Raw genomic sequence first — 26,368 nt, 5'->3', positions numbered from 1 at the left:
CGCTCTTTCCCTGTTTGCTTGCGACACCCTTTTCTTGTGTTTCTTCAAGCCACTTCCTGTCCAATTGACACGGATCGCTCGCGCAAAAATGCATCTACCCGACGAAACGATGGCTGTACAGCGACGCCATTGGTGAACGCAGGGCGCCGAATGGAAGCGGCCAGAAGGCTGCAGTTCTTTTGGCGACTCGGTTTCTTTTTCTTCCCGACTCGATATTTTTTAGTTTTTTTTTATCCGAACCCGGAAACGCGACAACGCGCTGCTTGTTGCGCAATACCTACGGCAGCCCAGAAGGCACATGCACATTGCCGGGAATAATTTTTTTTTTGTTTTTTTTTCGTAAATGAGAGTCAACACTGAATCGAACAACGTGAGAATCGCGATTTGAAATCGAATCGATTTTTTTTTTTTGCTCCTCCCCAAACCCCACCTTGTCACACAGACAAGAAAAACGCGTGACATTACGAATGAAAGAGAAGTGGATGTGTGTTTCGCTTTTCCTGTTTTCCCTCTCGGTCACGCTCACGCGAACCCACACAGCCCCACGTCGTTCTTGGCTCATGGCGCCGACCGTAACGGGTCGTTATACTCGCAGGGCCTCAGTCCGTGTGTCAAAGCCCCGCTGCTCAGAGCGCCTTTGAGGACGCCGTTACTCAGAGCCCAAATGAAATTGACTGTTTTCGAGGCGGGGAGTCTCCAAACAAGACTCCATAAAGTTTATGGCTGCATTAAATAGAACTATAAATGTTTTCAACTCGTAAAATAAAAATAAAAAAGAGGAGGTTTTTCTTGCTCGTGAGACGTCCTGGATACCACTACTATACCATACTAGAGCAGTGTTTCTCAACTGGTGGGTCGGGACCCAAAAGTGTGTCGCGGAGCTGTTTTGATTGTGTTGCAGCTTTGTGGGCAGTTTCCCTGTTTTATATATATATAAAAAAAAAGGATTTTAAAATACACGTATTTGTATTTTTTTTTTTTCAGTGCCTTGGAATAAATTCATGTTGCGACTTCGTGATAAGTGAAAAAAATGTGGGTCCTGAGACTCAGCCGACCAGTGGAAAACCACTTTTTTCGGGGGACTGTAAATCCAGGAGATGGTTGTGCCAGTGTGGAAATCCCTGTGGTTCAGCAGTTTCTGAAAGACTCACACAGGCCCCAACAAGCATGTTCACCACATTCAAGGTCACTTAACTCCCCCCCCCCCCCCCCCGGTCCCCGCCCCCCCCGCTTTGAGCTTCAGCAAGTCATCTCCACCAGCAACTTGGCTAAATGCTGCCATGTGGCTGGCTAGCTAGCTATGTGTCACGCTGCGCCTCGTAAAGTGGCTGATAATTGTCTATGTTATAGTGTCCAAGTAAACCAGTTAAAAAAAAAAAAAAAAAAACGTCAGTGGCCCACTATGTTTCCACTATCAGATCTTCTGCAACCTCCTCATTGTAGCAACAAGTTCATATGATGGTATTTAACCTTCCGTTTAAATTGTTTACCTCTGCTTACCAAATTATGTCATTGCACATTTCTATCCTGGCAAGTGTGAAAAACAACAAGAAACGCATCCGTGTGTGCGTGGGCGGTCATTGGGTATTTTGTCCCTTCCAAATACTCCTTGTAAAAGACTTTCTGAGTCTCACCAACATTCAAGTTCTGACTCTGATTCCTTTGTTTCCGTCCAATGACGACAAGTTGGTTTCGTTCTCTTTCAGCAAACACGTTTTAATTTTTTTTTTTTTTTTTTTTTCCCCCAGTTAATTCTCCTCTGCTCTTTGTAAAGGTCAGACTGACATCGTTTGATATTTTTAGTCTCTCCTCACTCTCCAGACCTTTGAATACTGTTGCGCTGCAACAACGTCTTATTACCCCGCTCCTCTCCCTTCTTTCTGTGCGGAATGCAGTAGATTTTGTTTTAGCTCTCCACATCTTTTCAGCAGCGCCACGTGTTTGGGGGCTTATTAAAAAGTTGAAGCATGGCATTTTTTTATTTTTTTATTTATTCATTTATTTTTTTTGGCGGTCTCCTTCAGGGTTCGCCAGCCGTGAACTGATTCATGTGTTGAGTTCGGCGTAGGTTTTCACATGGGATGCCCTCCCTGACACAATCCTTGCATTCAACTGGGCTTGGGGAAAAAAGGCATATACTGCTGTGATTTGGTGGAACCAAGAGACGTGTCAAAAATATCTAAATTTTTAATCAAAACAGTGGACCGAGTGTCAACTCCGCCATTAAATCCTGGAATACACTGATATAAAAAGACTTGACGATGCAGTTAATAAGCTTTGAACGTCTTTTCCTTTTATCTCCGGAATCAGAACAACCTCAATCTGTCAGCCAGCCTCTCTCCAGACATTTATTTTATTTATAGATCCCTGTGGGTTGAAGTTTTCCCAAAATATTTGAAGATGTGATCCTCCTCCGTCTACCAGGGACACGTGTCACTGAAAATAACCGAAAATGCTCGTGATCGTAGTCGCGGCACGCTTTCCCCTCCGTCTGGAGCCGTCGGGGGGGAGGGGGAGGGGGAGGTTTCCCAGACAGAATGCACCCAGTGCACTCCGAGCCCTTTTGTGAAGTCTCAGGTGCGTGAGGACAAAAGGACGCCGCGTCGCCCGCTGCAGTTTTTTGCGACTCGAGTCATTAAAGGCGTTCCGTGTCTCGGCCCCGTTTTCCGGGCTGCGTTTGGCTGGCTGGACTGAATTAAAATCGTAAATTGAGCGCCGCGCGGACCTCGAAAGCGAAGGTTTGCGTACCCGGCGAAGATAAGAACACAAAAAGACCCCGGCTAAGCTCTGAAGCGTGTTTGTCACCGCTCCGTCTCCTCCTCATTACCTCTCATCCACCTGCCTTTGTCTCAGCTCGCAAAGCTCTTTATTCTCGGGAGAGCGCTCGTTCATTTTGTGGCTGGGGGCGAACGCACTTTGGCTAGTGAGCCGTCTGAATTAAGGGGGCTGGGTTTAATCCTTTTTTACACGGCGGAAGCGCGTTCTTTGTGATAGTGTAATCATCGAGAGGGCTTTTCGGGATTATCCGGTGAACGGGAAAGGGTGAACCGCGGTAGCTAGCGAAGTTTGTCAGTCACTTTCGGTGGACTGAAGATCTCCACCAGCCCACCTCCAAAAAAGTTAGGAATATTCAGTTTTCAGAAGAAAAAAACAAACAGAATTGCACCCAAATGCATGTTGGCGCAAATGTTTGCAGGTAGATTCAATTCCTCACTGCCGTCGCATGCTGCTCTCTAACAATGAAATGCGTTGTTGAACACGTTACGTTTTTCATTGTCTGGAATTATCGTGATGGGCTGATCTGTCACGCATCACACCTATGATTTACCGTACATAGGTAAATATAAATGTACTCAGTAAGGCCAAGATAAACAAGGTGAAAGGTCCATGTTATATTGGTAAAAGCTTAATATACTGCCCATAAATACGTTATTAAAAGTGTATAATCGCAATACAATAAACGCCATTTGATTTTCCCACTCTTTTCTACGAAACACAGTTCTGGAACACTACTTCCAAATTGTATGGGAAATATAGGTGTCTGCTGATTAAGTGTTGGAATGTCTTTAACTGACCCCATCAAAAGTGAGACAACATATTACTCCACGTGTTTGTCGATATTGGAATGTCTATCTATTGGATATATTCTATTAATCTACATCTATTAATCACTAAGAAACACGTGTATCTGTAATCTTCCACGGTTGTCTGTTTTCTATGGGTGTCTTTTTACATCTGGCCCTTAAGGCTGCCAATAAAGAATGATCGTGTCACTCTGGTCCAGACTGACTGGACGAAAGCTCCAGCGGAAGATCCACTTGTGGTGCGTTTCCCCATTCAGAATTTCAATGGGACATGAAAGACCTGGCCTATCCTTCCAATTGATGTTTTCTCCTTCATTAGAACTTTTTGCAGCAGCCTCTTGGGTATTTCGAAGCCAATTCAGTTTGGCATCTGCGACTGACAGCCGGCCCTCTGTGCTGTTTGTGGGATAGTGGGGGAGTATCAAGTTGGCTTGAGACAAGAGGATGCAGCGGATAGATTGGGTTGGATTGAGGCAGATTGAAGAAGGCCCATTAAGATTCAGTGACCATCCCACAATAATGTCTATATCCTGTGATTGATTTGTATGAATTGATTGACGTCAGGGATTCTCATCTTCCTGTTTTGCCATTGCTACATGGGGGGGAAAAAAACAACCTACTTTTTATTCACCGCAGCTCATATGAAAAAAAAAAAAAAAAAAAAAAACACCCTGCTGCATTCCATCAGGATGTGCCTTCCACCACTTTGCGGTTTCTCCAACCTTCGGCCCACCTTGTGTCGCAGCTTCCATTGCGACATACCGCCGTTCACACGTGTCATTCAGGTTTGTTTTTTTGTTTTTGTTTTTTTTTACGGCGAACGTGACCATCTGGTGTGCGGGGACGGCATCGCAAGTTGTCGTTGTTGTTTTTTCCGCCACCGCCGAGGGAAAGAGCCTTCATCCGGATGGCTCTGGCTCTCAGAGTGACAACACAACGTGTCGGTCTCGATCCTTCATTTAGCGGATGCCATTTCCACTCCCACGCAGCTATTACACTGGCGTCGCGCGGGCATGCGAAACTCGCTCGGCGCTCACTCGCGCGGCTCGCGCAGGCGGCGCCCGTTTGCAAAGAGCAGTCGTGGAATGACTGCGGCGCAGACGCCCTGTTTGGTGGTGGTGGTGGTGGTGCGGGGCGGGGAGGTTGATAAAGGGCTACGGAAGTTTTGTCGACCCGGGGGGGGGGATTGGAAATCGCGCTAACGGCCCCGTATACTTTCGTTGGAGCGCTATTGCTAACGCTAACGTGCAGGCAAAGTTTCGTTGACAGGTGGGGAGGGGGGGCGGGGCTCTGTCCGGCCGTACTTTGCCCAGGTCTGTCTTTACAGCTACTATTGCATTGTTTTAAGTCACCTGTTGCTCTGGCCAAGCCTCTCATGCACAGTTAGTTCCGAAACCCTCGCGGAACGCCACGCACACAAATGCAAATGACGGCAAAAAGACACAAACAATAACGAAACAAACAAACAAGAAGCCCTGAAATTCCACTTCAAAATCTGCCGGTGCAGTGTCTCACGTCCACTCGTTTGGGGTTCGTGTCACTATATTGTATTGGCAATTGTCTGCCTTGCAGATGCCTGGGGGAAAATATGTTACCCTTTCGCCACTGCCGCTGTTATTTTTTCTTTTCTTTTCTTAAATTGAATCAATTCAAATGAAATTTCACTCCTACAACGGAGGTTTGCATTCGCTAATACGGTGCGTCAAATCAGTATGAAATGCGATTTGGGTCAGATAAGATCGCCGCGGCTTTTTTTTCACCCAAAGTGGCAGCCTTAATCTAATTTGTAACTTTTGTACGGTGTCAGTGACATCTATTCTTTGAACCCGGTCGTCGGATGGACCGCAAATAAAAGCTGTGCTATTTCAATACTACCGTAGCAATAAGGGACCAGAGAGAGAAACTATCCTCAGAGACAAAGAAATATCCAGACTCTAATCCTATCTAGACTGGAGCTGGAACTGTTCTGATATCTTTAAAGGGGTTCTAGTATTAAAAAAAAAGAAAAAGAAAGAGACTTTTTTTCAAAGCTATTTTTGTGCCTTTTTGCCTTGCTGACATGCTAGCTCACTATGTGCACTTCCAAATGGGCCATGTAAACGAGCCGTTCGGATTTTGCTCAGCTTTCTACATCACAAGTCATGCCGATTATCATTGTAATGCCTCTGTAGTTTTTTTTTGTTTGTTTGTTTGTTTCATTTTATGGCCATCTGATCCTGAAAGCCAGTAGCCCTCTTTCCCGTTAGCTAGTGCTACGGATCGAGCAGGGAGGGGAAAAGGGATCAGAGCCAAAGCAGAGTGAGAGAAATGCTTGTTTTGGTTTTTTTTGTAAGGCCTGTACACAGCTCAAGCTGGGATTTCAAAACGGTGTTCAAACCCGATGACGTCGTCCTCGTTGCGAATTTTGCGAACATTACAAACACCGATGTCAAGAAAACCGAAGGCTTTGTTTTCTCGCCTTGTAGACAGGAGTGCAAGAAGCTGCGCGAGGAGCTGAAAGAGGAGCACGAGGAAGACAAGGCCTCGGCACTCTCTCAGCTGGCACAGAGCAAGGAGCAGGAACTGAGCAGCGCCCGGGAGAGCTGGCAGAGGAAAGTGGAGGACCTGCTGGAACAGGTACTGCAGTTCGGCACAGAGTAAATGTACCATAAAGTAGTTGTTTTTTCCTGCTTTTTTCTGCCCGTGGCTACTAGTCTCCACTTACCTATAAAGATTTTTTTTTGTTTGTTTGTTTTTTTTTTGTTTTTTTTACATTTCATATCCACAAGGGCAAAGGTTTTCATCTGGGGTAGAGCAACACATTACACACCTTCGTCTGTTCATTTTGAGGCCACGTGCACACGATAGTGCACGTGCCTGTAAATCTTCACCTCGTTTTGGCCAATCAGAACAGTTACACTGGAAATAGAGAGCAGCAAATGCAACTTCACAAAATCCAAACAAATTAACGTTAGCTAAAGTTGTGAAAATCTCCCACCATGTTGTGTTTTCAAGGAAACCAGTATCAGTGATGGATCTGAAACTATGCAAAAAATACATAAGATTAAGAACATTATCGTTGGTTTTATTTTTAGTGAGTTTGATGTGAGTTTGGCTGCAGAATTGCGTCGTAATATACTTGCATCGTCACTCACTATGTCACTCAATGGGTGTTTGCTGTTTTCACGAATGAAGGTGTAAGACATCATTGCAGTCGTACACTCGGAAAAACAAGCATGGCCTTGTTTATTATGAAGAATTGATATTCATATTTGATTGCATGAATTTTGTTAAGTCGTTAGCAAAACTCATTACAATCAATACGCATATTAATATTGTACAATACACTGCTGGAAGTTCAGTTTTAATATTTTAATAATGACACATTATCTCTCCATTTTTATGATTAAAATCCTCGCTCGGTCTTTCCGGATCATAGGACGAACGTCTTTCGCTGTATTAGTTTGCAAAAGGTCAACTCTTAAAAAGTAGGTGGGAATGCGCAACACAATTAAAAAGTTCCTCCGACGTCATCGCGGGAGCCCGTTCGAAGAGCTAATACCCCCCTGACGCGACTCCGCTGCCCTTTTCACACGACACCCCGTCTTCTTCTCCTGCCGTCAGCTCAGCTCCCCCAAACATTTCACACGTCGGAGACCCAGTTGTGTCAGAAAGTGCACTCGGTAATAAGGTCGGAAGCGTTGCATACATAACCATATGCTTATCCAACCTCGTGACACATGGTGTGAGTCACTCTTAGTCATCGGGTCAATTCCAAATTTGGAGGGCTGCTGTGGAAGCCGGGTTCCGTTGGTCTTGGTTTTCTTCAATGATACAGTGTCTTAACGATGAACATTTTTGATGAAGATTCAATATCGAGCTAAGCAAAAAAAAAAAAAAAAATCCTTTGAGTTTGTTTTGCAGAACGTCGCGTTTCTGATGCGTTTCGCCCTTGATTCGTGCTAGCGGCGCTGGTCACGCAAAACTTGCTAGTTCAAAGAAGAAAAGCAGAGAATCAAAGCAATGGACAGACACGTCGGCGGCAACATCAGAAAAAAAAAAAAAAAAAAAAAAAACTTTTTCCCGTTGTGTGGTCTGTGATTTTCCGGATAAAGAAAATCAAACAAACAGGCCCGAGCTTCAAACAGACCTGCGTCTTTAGATGTCAAAGAAAGAGCCAGAGGAAACAAGTGAGAGGGAGACTGCTGGAAAAGCGAAACTGTCAGGTTTTCTAATCAACGCTATGCGGGCTACGTGAAGCTCTGTTGTAAACTGTTTGGGCAAAATATAAATATTCAAGAGAGTGGTTGAAAGGACTTGATGAAAGTTTCCACATTGTGACCCCTGGGTTCCGTGTCCAAGGAATAAAAAAACGGCAAATGCTTCCAACGTTCTGCCAGTAATTAATTTGCAACCTGCTGTGACTTTTTTTTTTTTTTTTCCCCCAAAACTTTCAAACTTAAACTTTCGGAAGTAAATTAAAGAGGGAGAGAGAGAGAGAGATCATTGACCTACCAGTATTTTCCTCACAACACAATGTGTCTGTTGCCAGTCAGGGAACTTTAGAAAATGTTTGTTTTTCATTTCTTACTCTTTAAATATTTGATTTGATTTCATATAAATTAATTTTTTTTTGTCTTTGCACTATAAGTTGCTGTAATTATCTAAATTTCCCCAACGGGGAATAAGTAACGGCATTCTATTTTATTGTATTCATTTCAGTCCTATTCTAGGATGGAAAGATGTCCATGTTTTATAATCCCTGTGAGGTTTCTCCCCTGGCATCTGACATAAATAAAATGACCTCATTTTATTTATTCGCTATTTATTTAATTTAACGGAAATCACTTTTATATTTAATGGCACAAAAATGGAAACGCCGTGTCCCAATTTGTCCGATCGGATTGACGTGGCCGTGCCTAGAAATACCTCACCACCCCCCACCCCCCACCGCCTTTGGATCCGTCGCTGACGTTCATATATTTCTTTGCCGCGCGCCACTTGCAGATCTCCCTGCTGAAGCAGAGTCTGGAGATGCAGCTGTCCCAGTCCCAGTCGTCGCTGCTGCAGCTCCAGCACCAGTTCAGCCAGGAGCGGGAGCACCTGAGGATGCAGCTGGACGAGCTGCAGACGGAGCACCAGAGGCGAGAGCAGCGTCTGCAAGAGGTCCACTGCTGCTCCATGCGGGACATGGAGCACGCCAGGCAGCGGGACCTGAAGGTAAGGATGCTGCACGCTAGTCCAGAGGATGAGATGAGATGAGAGGGTTTGATTGGATGAATTCAAGTGGGGAAAAACTTTGCATTTAAACAGGTTATTATAGCACGCAGACAGACAAATAATAAAAAAAAATCAACTGACAAATGGCAACATTTTTGCCATTTGTCAGTTCACCACCCGAGAGGTTATTATCATATATAATATTATGTATGTCTATATGTTAGTATTATTGTTATCGTGAAAGAGAAGTTAGTCGGTAGGAGAGAAGAGGCTGCAGGTGGAGAAGGTCAGATAGAGCCACGTGGTTGGCTGTGGCCCCTCCCGGAAGGTAAGAGGCCAGGGAGAAAAAAAGAAAGAGGAAGAAGCAGAAGTACGAGAGAGCTCGTGGTGCACCTGTGTGCAACTTCGAGCAAGCGCAAATAAAGCACAAGATCCCTGCAAAACTGCCAATCAACTTAAAGTTATGGGAGTTTGTCCCGGATGTAACTAACCCTGCTTTCACCTCGAGACAGCCGGGGATATTGGGATCCAACAGGAGTGTAAAAAAGTTTCTATAGAGCTGAACTGAACAGCGCACATGCAGTATGTGTGTATACACACACACACACACACACACACACACACGTACATATTTATATTTATATTTATGTATAAGGGATATATATATATAAGGGATTTCCGATATTGACTTTTTGCCGATATTGCGATATTGTCCAAACGCTTAATTCCGATTCCGAAACCGATATCGATATACACAGGCGTTTTCCCCCCAAACTATTTTGTGTCACATCACATATCTCTCGTCGTGGAATTAACACATCACCTACTTTTTATTGTCATGCCCAACTGAGCAAAAACAAAACCTGCACCCCCAGAAGCATCCACGATTTATTCGTGCACGTTTGGCGAAACCCGGCGTTATCAAAAAATTCCAATATCGGTCCGATATTATCGGACACCCCTAATAGATAGATAGATAGATAGATAGATAGATAGATAGGCACAATATCAGGGTTCTTAGCGTTGGTCAAAACGCCAAAGGAGGAACGTCATCGTTGCATAATTAAATGCCAACAATGCCGATGCATATGTGTATCTTGGAAGAACACCCCGGTTTGGAGCGTCTCAGGCATTTCCATAATTTCCGCCACTGGTTTAAAGAGGCTCCTCGGGAAAAGCCGTACATGGCATTCTAATCCAATGGAGGCTTGTCAGAGTCAAGGTTGAAGCGGCGGTGACTCACCGCCATTCATCGTTACTCACCCTCACTGACGGCACACAGCGTCTGCACCTCACAGCGGCACTGGCAGGTCCGCGCCTCCTCGCCGTAACGTCACGATGTGCATCTGCGAACGGCACTCCTCCCCCCCCTCCTCCCCCCCCCCTCTCGACGCGCAAGGAAAAATATTCTTCAAGCTTCCATCCCTCCCGTTTCACGGTCGAGGCTGATTCGCATCAGCTGTAACGTCGCGATTCAAAATCCCTCTTTCAACCTCGGATGCAGTAATTGTGTTAATGCTCTGCGCTGGGTCCTTGTGACGCACTCCCGGCGACTCATTGGGTTCAAACGCGGTCAAAGGATTTCACCTCTGAGTCACATATTGCTTATAAAGTCTGAGGTCTTCATTATTTTCTTGCAAACCCAAGTGGCTGCAGCATCAGCCCTCATGCGATTCCTGCAGAATAACAACAGAATTGATTGAATGCTCAGAGTATTATTTTTTTCTTGGCCCGACTCTTCATTTAATGAGCGAGGAAAATATGTTTAACGGGCCCACGGCGAGCTTCTGCATTGGTGAGGTGTGTATTTTTCTATCAGCAGCCATCAAGGGAAAACTCAATTACCCGGAGTGGAGGCATGAAGAAGTAATGTGATTGTAAACTCCTCACAATGAACAGGCAGTGAGACATAGCACTGTTTTTGCAGCGTGCCCACAAAAAAATGACTGAGAACTCAATGGAACTGCACTGTGAATTACATTCTACAGCAAAGAATCATCAGCCACTTTATCAGATACAGTTTTCAATTGCTCAGTAACACACATTGCTAATCAGCCCATCAAACAACAACAGATAATTATTGACTATATTCTAAAAGGATTCGAGCATTGATTGGAACCGGGACAAGGTTCCGATTCTCCCGGAATCTTTCAAATCTTTTACATTTCAAGTCCTAACTTCGATGTCCAGTCCGCCGATCACCAACAAAGAGGAAGCTGCCGAGCAGTGGGTGCGTAGCCGTGGACTAAAAGCGTGGCTTCACTTTACCAAAATAAGTACTCCGGGTATAATGTGCATACAAAATTTATCGTGCAAATGTGGGTACACAACCATTATGACATAACACACCTCCGGGGTCATGATTTGAAATAACTGCTGCTAATCTGGACTGGGTTGTTCAGCGTTTGTTTGTCTCATATTCTGCACCAGGTTCGTGCGTCACTGGGAGCTCAGTTACATGTACCTGCAGCATCAGACACTCAGGGCATGTAAAAGGTTGTCAAAAATAAAGCTCTCTTAATGAAAGCGTATGTCCTGTGAAAAGAGAATGCAGTGGTTAGCGCTGCCGCCTCACAGCAAGAAGGTTGTCGGTTCGATTCTGGGCCTTCGACCTTCCTGTGTAGATTTTGCATGTGAGGTGAATTGGGATTATGTGACATTGGTTTTGTAATGAGGGTGAATGCTCTCATATTCAAATCAAATCAAATCAACGAAGAAGAAGATGGAGGTATCCAGGTTTCTGTGCGCAGGCCACCGTAGCTTACTGGTAAGCTCAGGAGAGGGTGGGAGAGTGAAAGAATCAAACTGGAATAGTTCAAATTAAAACGATGCCCAAACCTAATTATAAATCTAGATATTATAAATGTACGACGTCATCAAGAGCATGGCTGGCAATTTTGGGCCCATGGAATTGTCCATGTCCGTAGCACAATCCTAAAAAAAAAATACCTCACACATATGTACTTTGAATCTTCTATTGTGAACACAGGAAATGTTCTTCTGACCTTTTCTGAAGCTGCAAGTGCCAGCAATAGTATATTTCAGGCAATCATTATTATGACAATGAAAGGGTGCTGAAATAACCCCAATGCACTTACCCCATCACGATTTTCCTTAGACAAGGAAGAAACATGCAATGCATTTAGGTGCCAAGTCAATGATGTCAAAATGTTGACTTCTGTTCACTTTTTGTACTTTAGTTTTAAAATGATTCGGCTCTGACGCCCAGATGCACATCCCTTAAACTGCACCAATTTTTGGAGTTGCCCTTGGGGTCAGGATTAAGGCCTGCGCAAAGCAGCTTCATCAGCTAACCAGAATGAACTAGAGTGCCGCGCTTGTGTGCATTCATCTGGTTTTAATGGATTCAGCCACCAGCTAAGCGACAAATATTGACTGTGGAGCAGACGGAAAGAAGATTGACCAGCCGAGCCTCCGAGCACAAACAGCACCGAGAGGCGAGAGGAGGAAGGAAGCGAATGGCGGGGGGAAAATAATAGGCAGTTTGTAATTATGAGAGTTGCTGTGTTTACAGATTATTCCGCTTTAATCAAAGGGGGAAAGGGTATGGCGTTAACTGACCCGCTGCACAAAACGACAAGCGATCGATACAATTCAGCTATACAAAATGGCTTTTAAAATGGACCCTCCCGCCGGAGCGTCAGCTTGCAGCGTAGTTTATGGTATTCAATTCCCACTCAATAAACTAAATTTATGCATTCTGGGTCCGTGCGTTGTTGCAGAAAAATGTGAACGTGGTGTCACTACAAGAGGCTTTTTAGGGTTCTTATTATTTGCTCGGATCACTCAGCAGCAAGGTTGTGGCTTAGAGCAGGAACATAATTCCATACGGAGCTTCACAGACCTTTTGTTGTCGCAGTTTCTGTCGGTAGGATTATTTCGGTACGTAAACAAATATACACATTTTCCCCAGAATGGCATTCAAAGAGACATCTTTGACTTCCCTGCGAGTTAACTCACAAAAATGACATGAATTCACCTTATCTGAGCCGAGCCAATGAAATTAGAATTAAATGGATTAAATTGAAAAAACAACTAATACACATGAATACCCAGAGACATGTAATAAATATTGCAACATTTATTGCTGGGACGGGCTCTAGAGGTTCCGACCCTGAGTGTTGGAGAACCAGTGTTAGCAATTTTTCTGCATAGCGGGAGAATGGATACCAGACTGCCAGTATGGCTGCGTGCTGATTTTTCCCTGTGGCCATTTTGAGGTACTGCAGAAAAAAAAAATCCCATGAGCCCAAAAAGCAATCCCCGCAATCTTGCCAGAAAAGTACCCAATCATGACAGCCATGACAAAAGACGAAATGCTTAAACTCTGCAGATCTAAATTGCGTACAGCTTTGGTATTGTATTGTACTGAATTACATTTTGAACATGCAAAAGAACATAGACAAAAAAAAAAAAAAACACACAATATATGCGTCACTCATAAAAGAGAACTGAGTATTTGAATCACTTGTCCCCGACCCAATCACCCTAGAGTGTGCGGAAATCCCGGAGCAAGTGGCTTATTTGCTCTCTCTTTTTTTTCTTTGCTGTTTTTGGGTCGGGCCAGCCTTCTGTGATCCCCTGTGATTCGCTCGTTCACCGCTCAGCCTCACAGCAGGGAGGGGAAAGTGTGTGAGTTAAAAAGCAAAACGAGAGCCGTTTGTTCGGCACTCGCACATCACTATAGGTGGGTTACAGCCAGTATCCTGGAAGGTCTGCAAGTGGCAAAACGTTGACTGGTTCTTGACATCACGGAGTTGTTGACTGCCAGTTTCACAATATAATGTAAGAAGGCTAAATATTTCTAGCTTCTTTTGAACATAGGGAAAAGGCAACGAATGGAGGGAATTGGTCCAGACTCTTTGCTGTTAGTTTGATTTATGATTTATTAGATTAAATTTAACATGGACGTAATTAAATCAACGTGCTGTGGCTCAGGCACTTTTTTCATGCACAGCTTTAAAAAAAAAAGAAAGAAAGAAAGAAAGAAGGAAAGAAAACATGACCGCAAACACAGCATGGGTGTTGCTTCAATAAGTACGAATCCGTCTGCTGTCACCCGGCTTGGAGGAGGAAGGCTCGTTTGCATATTCAGGGCTATCTTTGCTACGTGACTCATTTCCCGAAGGCATTTCACATTAGCAAATTAAAATGCCGCAGATGTTGCTGTCATCCTTCCACAGATCTCATTTTAGATGCTCCTGGTTGGGGGCTGCTGCTGAGGTGATACGGGCTCCAGTCGATTTTTGCAAAAGGACATTTAAACCAACGAGGAAAAGATGGGTTGAAGTCCACACGAACAGCCGCTGTGTGGGGTTTTAGCTTTTGCAGTCCAAATCAAGCAAGTGGACTTAAATGTGAGAACAGGCCTGCTGCTATATTAAGGGCGGGGGAAGTGTGTTGTAACTTTGTTGGCTGAAAGTGTCCAGTTAAAGTCAGCCATGCTTAGTACCAACAGACTGCAGACTAAAGAAAGTCAGGTGCCAGCCAACTTTGGCAGCTTGTTGAGATTATTGGACAACAGATGTCTTTCCTTTAAACTTGCGAAAGAACTGCAGCTGAAAACAATCAGGTGGAAAAAGTGGAAGCCTGCCCGTCAAAAGCCGCCGTTTGCTGCCAAAGCGAGGGCTTGAGTGCCAGCGCTGTGCGAGTGATTGAGATTCTATGTGCATCTAGTTCTCCAACTACTGTGATTAGACCACATGGTTGAATTTATTCATTCAATTCAATTCAATTCGAGCCCGTCTCACTCCCGTTGCCGACCGGACCGGTGTGGTCCTTGGTGCTTCGGTAGTCGCTTGGTATTTTTTATTTTATATTTTTAAAATTTCCCTGACACAGAAAAAACATTTTCTTGGAGCAGCGCATTGCGACATCACTTCTGGGGCAGAGCGGGGGCAGGCGGAACCAGTCCGAGAGTGTGCCGGAGCTTGGCCGTGAAAGGAGCTCCGGAACGCAATTATGTCATTGCGTTCCCAGTGTTAAAAAAAATCTCTGTGAACAGAGCCTTTAGAACCATGTCCAACAATTTGCATGGCTCACGTCCAAACGCATGAACCTCATTATTTGACGATTTTCTATCGTTTGACGATAGGGTTGAACATTGTAACAGTTTTTAAAGCTCAGAAAAGTGGCCCTAATCCTCTTCCGTACATAAATATGTTAAAAATCCAATTCTTATTTTTTCAAAGCTGAAACTGATTGCAGCCATTATCATGATGTTTTTATTAAGCACCTTTGAAAGGCAGGGTATACATACGTATAAATCCATAAAACTATAAAAGGGCTCATGACAATGTTTGTTTGTAGTTTAGAGCTCCATATTTCAGATTTTAGTAAATCAGCCTCTAAGTGTTCCTAAAATAAATAAAGTTGCTTTTGGATTAAGATGGCTGGACATCAACAAAGCCAAACTTCGCAAACATTCCCCCCCCCCAATTCACACAAAAGTTTGCGGGCTTTGTAACAACGTCAGGCTTCTTCAGTGTACTTTCAACTCAAGAGGTGGCGAGCGGAAGCCGGCCAAGAAGCACATCCCGATATCGACTCGTCCGAAATAATAATAATAAAAAAGAGTTATCTCAAAACACATGTCGTTGCGTTTCCTTTTGAACCTCAGCTTGAATCCGGCCCCTGTCAAGGCCGCCGTGCAGCCAAAATCCGCTGGAGGTGTGAGAAAGCCTTGAAAGCTTAGCCAGCCACCTTTTGAAAAGCAGCTTTTGCGAGACATCAAAACTTATGAGGGACGCTCGCCCGTGTTGTCGGAACAGCTTGAGGTGAATCGAGGGTCAGGCTTTTCTCCTCTCGCTGGCTGTAGCGCCTGAGTGCAGCTGAGGTCGGCGCTCGATGATTGAAAAGTTTCTCCTTCGCGCTCCTGCAGAGGATTTAAAACACTGTAATACTTCTCTCCCCATCCTCTTTCCTCTCCCACTCCCATCTTCTCCTCCCACATCTTGAAACTCCCCACCTGCAAATGATCCTCTTCCCCTTCCCAATCTGCGCCCTTTCTTTCTGTCCTTCTGTCGTTCGCATTGCCCGTCCACCAGGAGTTGGAGGAGCGCCTCCGCCATCACCACCACGCCGACCTGCAGTCCCTCAGAGAGGCTCACCGCCACAGCATCGAGACGCTCAAGCAGCAGTCGGAGCAGGAGCTCCAAACACTCCGCTTTGAACTGGAGGATGAGGGCAAAGCCATGCTGGGTAAGCTCGCGTTCGTTCTTCCGTGACCTTGCTGGTCCATTTTTGGAGATTTTCCTGCCCGCTGCACGCTCTGTTAAAATCGAAGCCAAGCTGCCGACGCCAAGTCGAGGGTTCAGTGCCGTAAGATCAAAAACCATCACGTCGATGCAACTGGCTTTGAAATTTAGACGGCCTTATTTCTTAGTTTTTTGGGTTTAACATGCGACACAAAAGGCGAACTCACACCTTCACACGCACTGTTTCAGTCGAACGCTTGGAGGCCCCCTTGACGTCTTTCATCCTTTCTGATGATGAGAACCTGTAAAAAAAAATATGAGCTGACAGTTTTGTCTACATCAAGGTTTGAAGTACTGTGTGTAATCTGTGTTTACATAAGGATCATATTTATTAAATTAAGTAGACATTTTTACTGCGTGCTACACAGTCAGTGGTTTGGGGGAGCAGCAGGGTATTGGGTTACATCTTTACATTTAACATTATTATATAATGCTTATTTAAGGTGGACAGTAGGTACTGGGCCTTCCATCTAGTCCACAAAAAATGTTTTGAAGGTCTGCTATGTAAAATTTTACCTGAGTTATAATTTTTACATTGACAAAAGCTTGATATACTGCCCATGAATATATTAGTGTATAGTGTATACTCGCAGTACAATAAAAGTATTTTGGTTTTCCTACCCTCAGAAAGGTTCTCCTACATGTAAGAACATACATACTGTATGCAGTTAGCTGCCATCTTGCACTGCCTTATTTCTAAGGAAGCCTGGTGTGGACAATCCAGCCCGCCTGGCAGTGCGTTTTGTAATTAGGGTGACTGCTCACATCCTTAAATAAACCAATGTAGAGGAAGGTGGAAAAGGTATCAAGGTTTGGTTGTGCAGGCCAACGTAGTTCACTGGCAAGCTCAATTCTGCACCGTTTTTGAAAGAAGATCAAGGTAACATAACATGAGCCCATTGAAACTGCTCCCTTAAATCAGCGCCGAGATACCAAATAGAAGTATTAAACGGCATAAACAGTTGATGTTGTCCATGGTTTACAATGCAGTGCGGAGACAGCAGTTTGTCGTAACCAGTATATACTGTGTGTTTGCGGAGCACAATGATGGAGCTTTATAACTCGCAGATAGCATTAAATCAGTCCGCTCCGGTTTTCAGAGCCAGCACAAGAGTGCCGTGGAGTGAAAAATGGTTTTTCATTAACCTTGATGTCATGGTTGTGACACCTCAGTGCCGCCTCCATCTATCTCTCACTTCCCACTTCCTGATGTTCTTTCATTCATTATGCATTTTACTCTTTATCTTCCTTCCGTGTGTGAGTGTGCGCATTTCTTTATTTAGATATTTTTAATTGGACTCCTTTTCAAGCGGAGACCTCAGTACCTCACTGTGCTCCCTCCCGCAGCCGACCGCTAAGGCCGTTTGCAATGAAAGGTGATAACCGGAAGAAGGATTAAGTCCGCGGGAATGATACTTGATGAGAACCCGACACAATAAACACAAAGATCGTGTCTGACAGTGAGAAATGAGGCCTTTGCATTCCTCCCGAGCAGAGAAAGAGTCCCGATAAATATAATGCCTTTTAATTGTGATTTTATTTCTTTGGGACGTAAATATTAACCAGACTCGTTCTCTTTCGGTTTCCCCATCAGCCTCTCTGCGATCGGAGCTGAACCACATCCACGCGTCTGCCATCGAGCATCTGAGGCAAACCCACCAGCAGGAGTCCGCAGTTGCCAAGGTGGAGCTGGAAAAAACTCTGGAGAACAGCCGCATGCAGGTAGGACTCGGGACTTGACTCGACGGCCCGCACATGAATGCCAGTCCATTTAAAGGGCCGGTGTGTAAAGAAGAAGGTGGACGAGGTATCCAGGTTTCTGTGCGCAGGCCACCGTAGCTCACTGGCGAGCTCAGGAGAGGGAGAGGGAGCAATAGGCCACTGCAATCTAAAATATAACCACTTGGTGTCGCTGTTTCAACTCTTTCCGAATATTACACACTTAAACTTATATACTATTCTTAATGGTTATGGCTGTGACCATTTGAAACACATACACTAATGACTGATGTCTTACTTGTAAATATACTGATCCCTTTCCCCCTATACCAGCACTTTGACCAAGAAGGAAAGACCCTGCAATTGGACCTGTAATTTGACTCTCGTATTTCCTTTGCGGTTGGTGGTGACATCATATGCCATTCCTGACACAACCGAATGCATTGATCGCCACTGCCAGGTTGCCGTCCATCACACCTGCTGATTTTATCCAAACAAGGCTCAAGCGTCAATCATCCGACACTGCACTGCCTTTTTATGGAATCCCACAGACAATGAGCACCAAATGAGGCGAGATCTATACGTTTAGGCTTAGTCCTAATTAGACACATCGAGCTCAGTTGATTGTATTGGGCTGACTTTTATTTGTCGTCCATCTCATTACAGCCAGTAGATTAAGGCTAATAAAAACTGCATGTGCAGATTAGTTTCAATTGACTTTCACTCATTAAAATTACATCCTGTAGGTTGACGATGCTAAAAAACCCGACTGAATTGATTCTCGGGGTTCACTGAAAAGGCTTCAGCAACAGACGAGCGTGATTGTAACTGATGGATATTTGAATGTGTTTGGATTTTGTATTCAGGACACTCCATACAGTTTTCACAAGGCATCAAAGCACGCAGCGTGGTTTGTTTTTGCCTGTGGCCCTGCATCAGGCTCCCCGCTGTGGCGATTCCCTTCATGACCCCTCGATCGCTGCAACATTTAAATTGAATCTCTACCGAAAAAAATGTATTTTAATTGTTTTCTGTCTGAATTATTTTTCTGTTTGAATTAATTTTTGGTGCTTAAAGGTGCTTTTACCTTTTTGTGCATGAAATAATGAACATATCAGGTCATTCACTGAAGATTCTTCAACATGTCTTGTAGTTCACTGATTGGCAGACAGTGTGAAACTAGTTTCAATCAAAAAGTTGAGTCTGGCTCAACTCTAGCCTTAGCCTCAATTACTAGTCAGAGTCACTGTTGGGTGTTTCTTGCAGAATTATCTGTGGTGTGAACTGAATCTAATCCAAACCTCCTATATGTGTCTGTTCCAACTGCTTAACAATATATACTCACTGGCCATTTAAAGATTAAGTGTGAAATATTTTGAGATTTTTAGAGGAAACAGCAAAAATAAGTGGTTACATTTTTAGAACGCAGCGTCTTTCACTCTCTCTCCCCCTCCTGTGCTTGCCAGTGAACTACTGTGGCCTGCGCACACAAACCTGGACACCTCGTCCACCTTCTTCTCTGTTGGTTTATTTGAGGACACGAGTGTTCACCCTAAATACAAAACTCACTGTCAGGTGGGCTGGATTGTCCGCACTGGGCTTCCGTAGAAGCATGGCAGTGCAGGATGGAAGCTAAGTGGTAGCGAGACGAGGATAATTCCTTGTGTGTTAACGTTGTAATGTAACCAGCACTCGGAAGATATACCTATGTACTAGTTCACTGCAAGTGTAATTGGTCAGATTATTTCAGTGTGGCAGCACCATAAGTAAGACACTGTATCCATAAATCAAATTTGGGCATCATGTCAACATATATCACTTTTAGCAGGAGCCAATGAAGCAGTTCAGCTAGCGGATTAGCCATTGTTTAATTTATTAGAATTTAATAAATAGTCTCGGAATTCGGATTTGCAATTGTTGCCCTTCTCAAAAACACTTAAGAAAAGGCAAAGGAGAAAATAAAGTGCATTACAGAAGGAATTTATTAATTCATTCAGTCATTCATTTATTCTCTCATTCATTCATACCTACTGTGTTACATCACAGAGGGTAAGAGGCAGTGGCTCGAGGCTCTTCCATTAGCTCCCTCCATCTCTCGTTCTCTCTCTGTACACACACACACACTCACACACTCACACACAACACTCTGACCATCTCTTGAAACTAATTAGCCCGAACACCAGGGGCTCCTCTCTGGTCACCTTGTGCTACAGATGTTCCAGCAGAGAAGCACAGCTGGTTGATTTTAATTTCCCGACAAGCCGCCGCCAGACGCCCTTATCTTCAGTTGCCACGACAATATGGAGTCACTGAAGGCTAATGGTGGGAGGGTGTCTCAGCCAGGGCTGCCTGCCTGTTCAGGCTTCACATTCCCCCGTAGCGGCGCACGAGCTTCTTTGTGGATAACTCGCTTGTTAAAGCAGTTTCCCCCCACCATAATGCAGCGTCATGTGACATTGTTCCCCCATAATGCCACATGGTGCTATGAAATTAGCGAAATCATCGTGCTTAACATGCAAGTGCATTTATGTGCATTATCTGTTGCAGAGGTTAATTATTACCCCTGCAAAAACAGTTGTAATCTAAATTTCTGAATCACACCATAAGATGATTCATGGAGATTGATTGGGCCGTGTTCAGACATCATAAACTGGTTGAATCTGGCCTAGCTAGTGTACGACATTTATATAGCACTTTTCACGCACGTAAAAAAAATGCAACCCAAAGTGCCTCACAGATTAAAACCAAAATAAAATGCCAAAGCATGCAGCAAAACGAACAAATAAAATTTGTGCCTAATGATACTGTCAAACGTAAGCAGGAGTCAGTTTCGAGACACGCTCATTTTGTCGTTGCTTTGTTTTTCGATTCCATTCCATGTTCACCGCGCCGGGTGCCCTGATTGCAGATCAGCCCAAAACGTCCCGAGATGGGTGATTAGGGTGAAAGAGCTCAGTGGCAGACGGCCGTCACGCTGCGTTAAATAAGGTTTTCATTCCTCCACTCGCTGAACAGGCGAGGGGGATCACGCTGACACGGTTGTGTGTGCGCGCAAGGCGGCACGCTGTTGCGCGTCAGTGCGGTCGCGTGTGTGAGATGTTATCTCGCCAGGTGCTTTAATGTTTCATCTGAACGGGCTACTTTGATTTCCAGGGCTGCGCTTTACGTCCTTCAGGAATGCTTCTTGCGATTTTCCTTTCCGTCGTTTATGTAAAAAAAAAAATAAGCTTGCGGTAAAGTCGCCGGGTTATATTAAAGACAGACCTGTTGGGCATACTGCTAAATTATCTCATTAGCATTCCGGTGTCCTTGAAGATTGCAGCAAACCTGACAAACTGTATACTTAGACTAATTACCACCTTAATGCAAATTAATGCCGCAGTCGAGTCGGACGTTTGAAAAAAGAGTTTGAATGTTGGGAGCGGAGACTGAAAAAAAAAAAAAGAAAAAGAAATTGCCTCGAGCTGAGTTGGCTGTCCTTTACAGTCTGGTTGAAGCAAAGTCTTTACGTTGGAGTGGAATGAAAAATAGCCCCCTCGAAAAAATGAAAGAAAAACAGCAATGATGAAACCATCAGACTGGTGTTTAGATCACAGAAGACCTTGAAATAGTCGCTCGCTGCACAAAGTACACGTTTTCATGGGCAACGCTGAAAAGAAGAAAAAAAAAAACTACTTTCGGCTTCCAAACCTCCGCCCATCTCTTCACTCCTCCTCCTCGTACGCTTGAAACAACTCTGGATTTTGTTGTCCACGCTGCTCCTTGCGGAGCGAAGCGAGTCATTAAAGATTAATCCACCTCGTCCCCATTCTGCTTAACTGCACTGCTGGCTTTATTGACAGCAAAAAAAATCGCCCATTGACATTCAATTAAGTGCTTAGAGAGAACCGATGCTGCATTGGGGGTTTGTGTCTGTGCCGCCATTATGCAAGCTTATGGCGCCTGGATGCGTGAGCGCGGTAGCCTCTGGCACAAACTGTGCTGATTGATATTTTAGCGGAATAGAGAGGCCGTTAGTGGACCATATGTGAGAAGCTCGACTCTAATTTGAACAATGTAGTAAACTGGCCTCTTGCTAGAAGTTTAGATAATGAGGCGGTTGTTTGCGTCCGTCGGGATGGAATTCAAGACGTAACCTGTTTAGACAAGATAGTCAGAAAGGGGCTTGTTTAATGCTGTAATCTATATGAATAGCTTTTATCTCACTGGTGATTCCAGCATTCCTTGCAATGCATCTTGAGCAGTTGGGTCACTTCCAGTGCGGTGTTCCAAAAGCTGACTTCAGTTGCTTTTAATATTGAGCGGCCAATCAGCTCCCTCGCAGGAAGTCCATTGAAGAAAATGAAGGTGAAGCTGCTGTGAGTCTTTGCTGCCGCGACTGAAAACTGCATACACAGGACGGAACAGCAGTGAAGGCTTTACTTCGTGGACCCTGTGTTGCCACTTATCAAGAATGCAGTTCAACACAGTGGCACAGTGGTTGCGGCTCACTCAGAGGCGTTGACAATTAGGAAGCCTCTTAGCCTTCGCCGAGCTACCTGGTTAAACTTTTGCTAAATCTATCCTAGTGGTTAGATTTGACCGAGTCAACTTCCAGCGTTTCGCTGATTGGGCAAACATTTTCTGTGGGCCTCTTTTCTAAATGGATGCGTAAAACGAATCAGTAATTGAAATAGAAATGAAACGTCATGTTTAAAACAAGTAATACTCACTCAAGCACTGTGTCTTTTACCTGTAGGCTGTTTTACTCTTAGTCATACACCTCAGTTAGCGTGTTTCCCTAAAATCTGAAACAGTTAAGGTGAAAGTTAGGGTTAAAAAAAATGAAACCGCCTGCGCAGAAAGTGGTTTGATGCAAATTAGCAAGCCTACATAAGGTGTAGTTACTTCCTGGGACGGAGTCACGTGTCGACCAGAAAAACCAGAGCGGAACAAAATCAGCAGAGGACTGGAGAAAGGATTTTGAGGAAATACTGTCAAACTTTTTTTTTTTTTTTTTTCCTTCTTAAATGAGTCCAAGGAACACTGTGTCCCTTATCTATCCAAACAGAACAGTTAATACAAATGGACTAAAACTAAAACCACCTCAAGGGAGCGTACAAACTTTATTGTAAATTGCAGGAAGTCGTTTCAAATTAAGCTGCCCCCCCCAAAAAAAAAAACTTCTCATGCTGTTTTCTTCTTAATACGCAATTGAAAGATTTTATGAACTAATTTCATGTACCTGTAAGTGACTGTTAATTTCATTTCGCGGTTGTAATTGGAAGGGAAATGTGCAAAAGGCTCGAAAAGCCCTTTGCATCTAGACGGCCAGCTTGCTTCCGAATCCCACCGAGCATCAGTCGCTCATTCCTGCCCGCTGTCCTTGCAGGAGCGCGAGCTGCTGGGCAGGATCACCGAGCTGCAGGAGGAGGTGTCCCGGAGGAAGAACCACATCGCCCAGCTGGACCTCCAGATTCACACCCTCAACGAGAACATCAGCACCCTGACCAAGGAGCTGGAGCTCAAGGGCAAGGAGGTGCTGAAGATCCGCAGCGAAGCCAATCAGCAGATCAGGTAGTGACCTCGCCCCCCACCCCCACCCCCTACCCCCCGCGAGTCGCGAATCCTCAAACGCGGCAACGGGTCTCTTTTGACGCCACGGCGTCCGCGGTAAACACTTACGCCCCTTAATCCGGACCGGGGAGTCGGCCGCTGCGGATGCCGTTCGCTCAGTCTGACCGGTGTCCCCACCGGACCTGCCGAGATAGAAATGCTCTGATTCGGGTTGTCACATTGGAGTTAGTGGAATGGAGGGACCTTGTCATCATGTATATTAGAAGTGATTCCTTCCTCTTGGAGGGCTTTTACAAGACAATCACTGCCGGGCCTTTTTATGCCCATCCAAAACAAGACGTCTTCTCTTTTCTGTTTGTCGGAGCCCGTTTCTGTATCGCAGTCAGATTTAGTCACAGTCACGCGAGTGAATCTTTATCTCGAATGCACAAAAAAAGAAACAGATGAGCCGCACTGCGCCACTGTTTGTTTTTGATCCTTTTTTTTTTTACGTGCAACCTAGCAATCAAAAACTGACATTCTGTGTTTTACTTTTTGTTCATTTAAAGGACCCTCTGTTCTTCTTCTTTTATGTTTCGTTGTCTTGGCTTCCAAGCGTTGCAAAGTCCTTTCTCATGTAGTGTCTTGCGTTAGTGGAACAAAGTAAAACAAACTTTCTCTGAGATCATTTGTAAAAAAGTCCAAGACTGATTTAGTTTGACCCTTTTTAAAGTTATCAAAACCAAAGCATTAAAGCTGGTATTGCCAAGAGGTACCAGAGCAAGATTTGTTATCAACGGGCTCCCATAGATTAGACCAGGCATGGGCAAACTATGGCTTGCGGGCCATTCGCGGCCCGTCAAGCTTTTTAAACCGGCCAGCCTAATTTGAAGAAATTATATTAGTAGTAAGTAAGCCCTAAAATAACTGTATTTCATCAATTTTTTCAGTGTTCTAAGAATAATTTCAGTAAAAAGCTCTAAACACCTCGAAAGACACATGTTTTGTTGTAATGCTTTGTTCATTTTCAGTAGATATTAAAGCACATGTTTTATACTTAACCCATGATGTATTTTTTTTTGTGGGTCACCACAACACTCAATCCATCTGCTCCTGGTCCTCCTCACCCAACCAACTGTTCCCACAGATTTACTAAAGAGCGATATAAAAACGCGTGTGAATGTTGTCCATGAGGCTTGTATCTATTGGCGTGTGAGTGTTGTCCTGGAGGTGCGTATCTATTGTAACAGCTCAAGCTAACAGACGAAGAAGAACTTGTTGTTCCAACCTGCTCCTGTTTATGAAGTTAGAGGTCACAGAGTTACAGTTTAATGAGGATGACCAGTAATCTAAAGGAAACAAATGGCCAATTATAACAAGTCTGTGGGAAAAATGCCTTTTTAGGGGTAGGAAGGGGATTTTGGCTCCAGTACCTCGAGTGGCCACTGGTGGCGGGGACGGTGTTCTAGCGGTAGAACGAGAGAGAGAGAGAGAGAGAGAGAGAGAGAGAGAGGGTAAGCGGCAAACCCGCCGCTGTGTTTCTCCTCCCGCCGCCCCGCTAGCGACCTGTGTCAGCGGCTCGAAGATCAGAAGCCGTTGCGGAGATTATCTCGGGCTCGAGCGGGAGACGGACTTTATAATTAAGCGGCTTCCCTGCTTCGTATTCACGCACAAGTCATTTGAAGCGGCGCGCGAGCGCGCACACTGTGCACGCGGACGGCTCCTCTCATTAGCACCAGTCTGTAGCTATGGATTTGTTTGTCTCGCGTTTGCATTGCGCTCGCGCCTCTGATCTCGCTGCGGGTTTTTTTTTTTTTTTTTCCTTCCGGGCGGCTCGCGCGCGCTCGCTTTTTCCCGCGCTCTGCTGGCTGTCTGGTTCACGCGCGCCGCGTTTTTCCCCTCCCATCTCTCCCTCCTGTTACGCAACCTCCCCCTCCTCCACCACCGCCGCCGCCGCCGCCCTCCCATCTGAATCCTGGTCATGGCGCTAAAAATAGACTCATAAATAAATAAAGAGGAAGCAGTGGGAGAGATGGGGGGGGGGGGGGGGTGGGAGCGAGGGAGGGAGAGGGAGATAAGATGTGCGCCCCCTCAGGGGGAGTTGACCCAGTCAGTGTGAGAGGCAGACAGACATCCATGCCTCTCCTCCATGCCCAGCATCCCTTTCAACCCTTTCTTTTCTCGTCCTTCTCATTTAATTATCGTCAGGGTTTTTTTGTGTTTTTTTCTTCACTCCTGCTCCTCTTCTTCTTCTTCCTTCTCCTTCTCCGTCCTCTTTTTTCTTTTTTTTTTTACGGAGCCCCTCTCGCTGCGGAGAAGGCTCCCGCGTTTCCCATCCTGAATATATGATGAAAGGGGGACTGAGAGCGCTGCGTTTGCGTACATGCGTAGCCCCCCCCGTGTGCCGTTAGCGTCCTGCGGTTTGGACATGAATTATTATTTTTTTTTTTCTCCCTTCATTATTACAATGTTCTCCGTATGTTGCAGTAGTGCAGTTTGGTTCCAGGAATCGGCTCGCTTCGTGTTCTCTGCCACTCGGAATATTCCCATCATGTTGTCGCAGCGATAGAAGAGGTGGAGTTCACTCAAGATGACAGAAGTGTTTTTCACTTTGCTGTGTCTTTTTCCGCTGAAACCCATCAGATTGAATCTAAATGAAGTGACGGCAGCAATCTAATACTTTACGCGGCCACGAAAACAAATAGGTGGCTAAATAAGACCTCAACTCATGTCCCAGCTCCCAGTGCGCCCCCCCCCCCCCACCCCCCCCACCCCTCCTCCTCCCGCTTCCCAAACTCAATTACGGAAGCTTTGTCCAAAACGATTACGCAGCAGGCACGAATCAGGTGGCAGGTGGCTGCTGCCCACCCGAGGTACCGAAGCGTGCGGCTTAATTGGCGGTCAGGTTGCAGCTTCCACCTTGCTGCCGTGAGATGGCAGGAGTGTGAGAGGCAGCCGTGATGGCGTGTCGAGCCTCCTGCCCAGCTGACAGAAGCTTTCTTCTTTCTTTTTTCTTTTTTTTTTTAGGTCTGCTTCCAAACAGACTGATATTTT

The 26,368-nt window shown here is 45.0% G+C and overlaps 1 protein-coding gene across 3 annotated transcripts in view; it reads left to right on the top strand.

Annotated features, from left to right (window-relative positions):
- fam184ab (family with sequence similarity 184 member Ab) overlaps positions 1 to 26,368 on the top strand; it is a 138,005-nt gene that overhangs the window by 87,180 nt on the left and 24,457 nt on the right. For all 3 annotated transcript variants that reach the window (XM_076037734.1, XM_076037735.1, XM_076037736.1), the window contains 5 exons: positions 6,050 to 6,200; positions 8,571 to 8,783; positions 15,851 to 16,004; positions 17,655 to 17,782; positions 23,151 to 23,335. In XM_076037734.1, the coding sequence (XP_075893849.1) occupies positions 6,050 to 6,200; positions 8,571 to 8,783; positions 15,851 to 16,004; positions 17,655 to 17,782; positions 23,151 to 23,335 (831 nt within the window). The remainder of the gene's footprint in view (positions 1 to 6,049; positions 6,201 to 8,570; positions 8,784 to 15,850; positions 16,005 to 17,654; positions 17,783 to 23,150; positions 23,336 to 26,368) is intronic.

The sequence above is a fragment of the Nelusetta ayraudi genome, unplaced genomic scaffold, assembly GCF_046127955.1.
Source record: "Nelusetta ayraudi isolate G7.1 ecotype Tasmania unplaced genomic scaffold, CSIRO-AGI_Nayr_v1 ptg000052l, whole genome shotgun sequence".
Lineage (NCBI taxonomy): Eukaryota > Metazoa > Chordata > Actinopteri > Tetraodontiformes > Monacanthidae > Nelusetta > Nelusetta ayraudi.
Note: the sequence above shows the minus strand (reverse complement) of the source record. Positions and strands in the feature narration are given on the sequence as shown.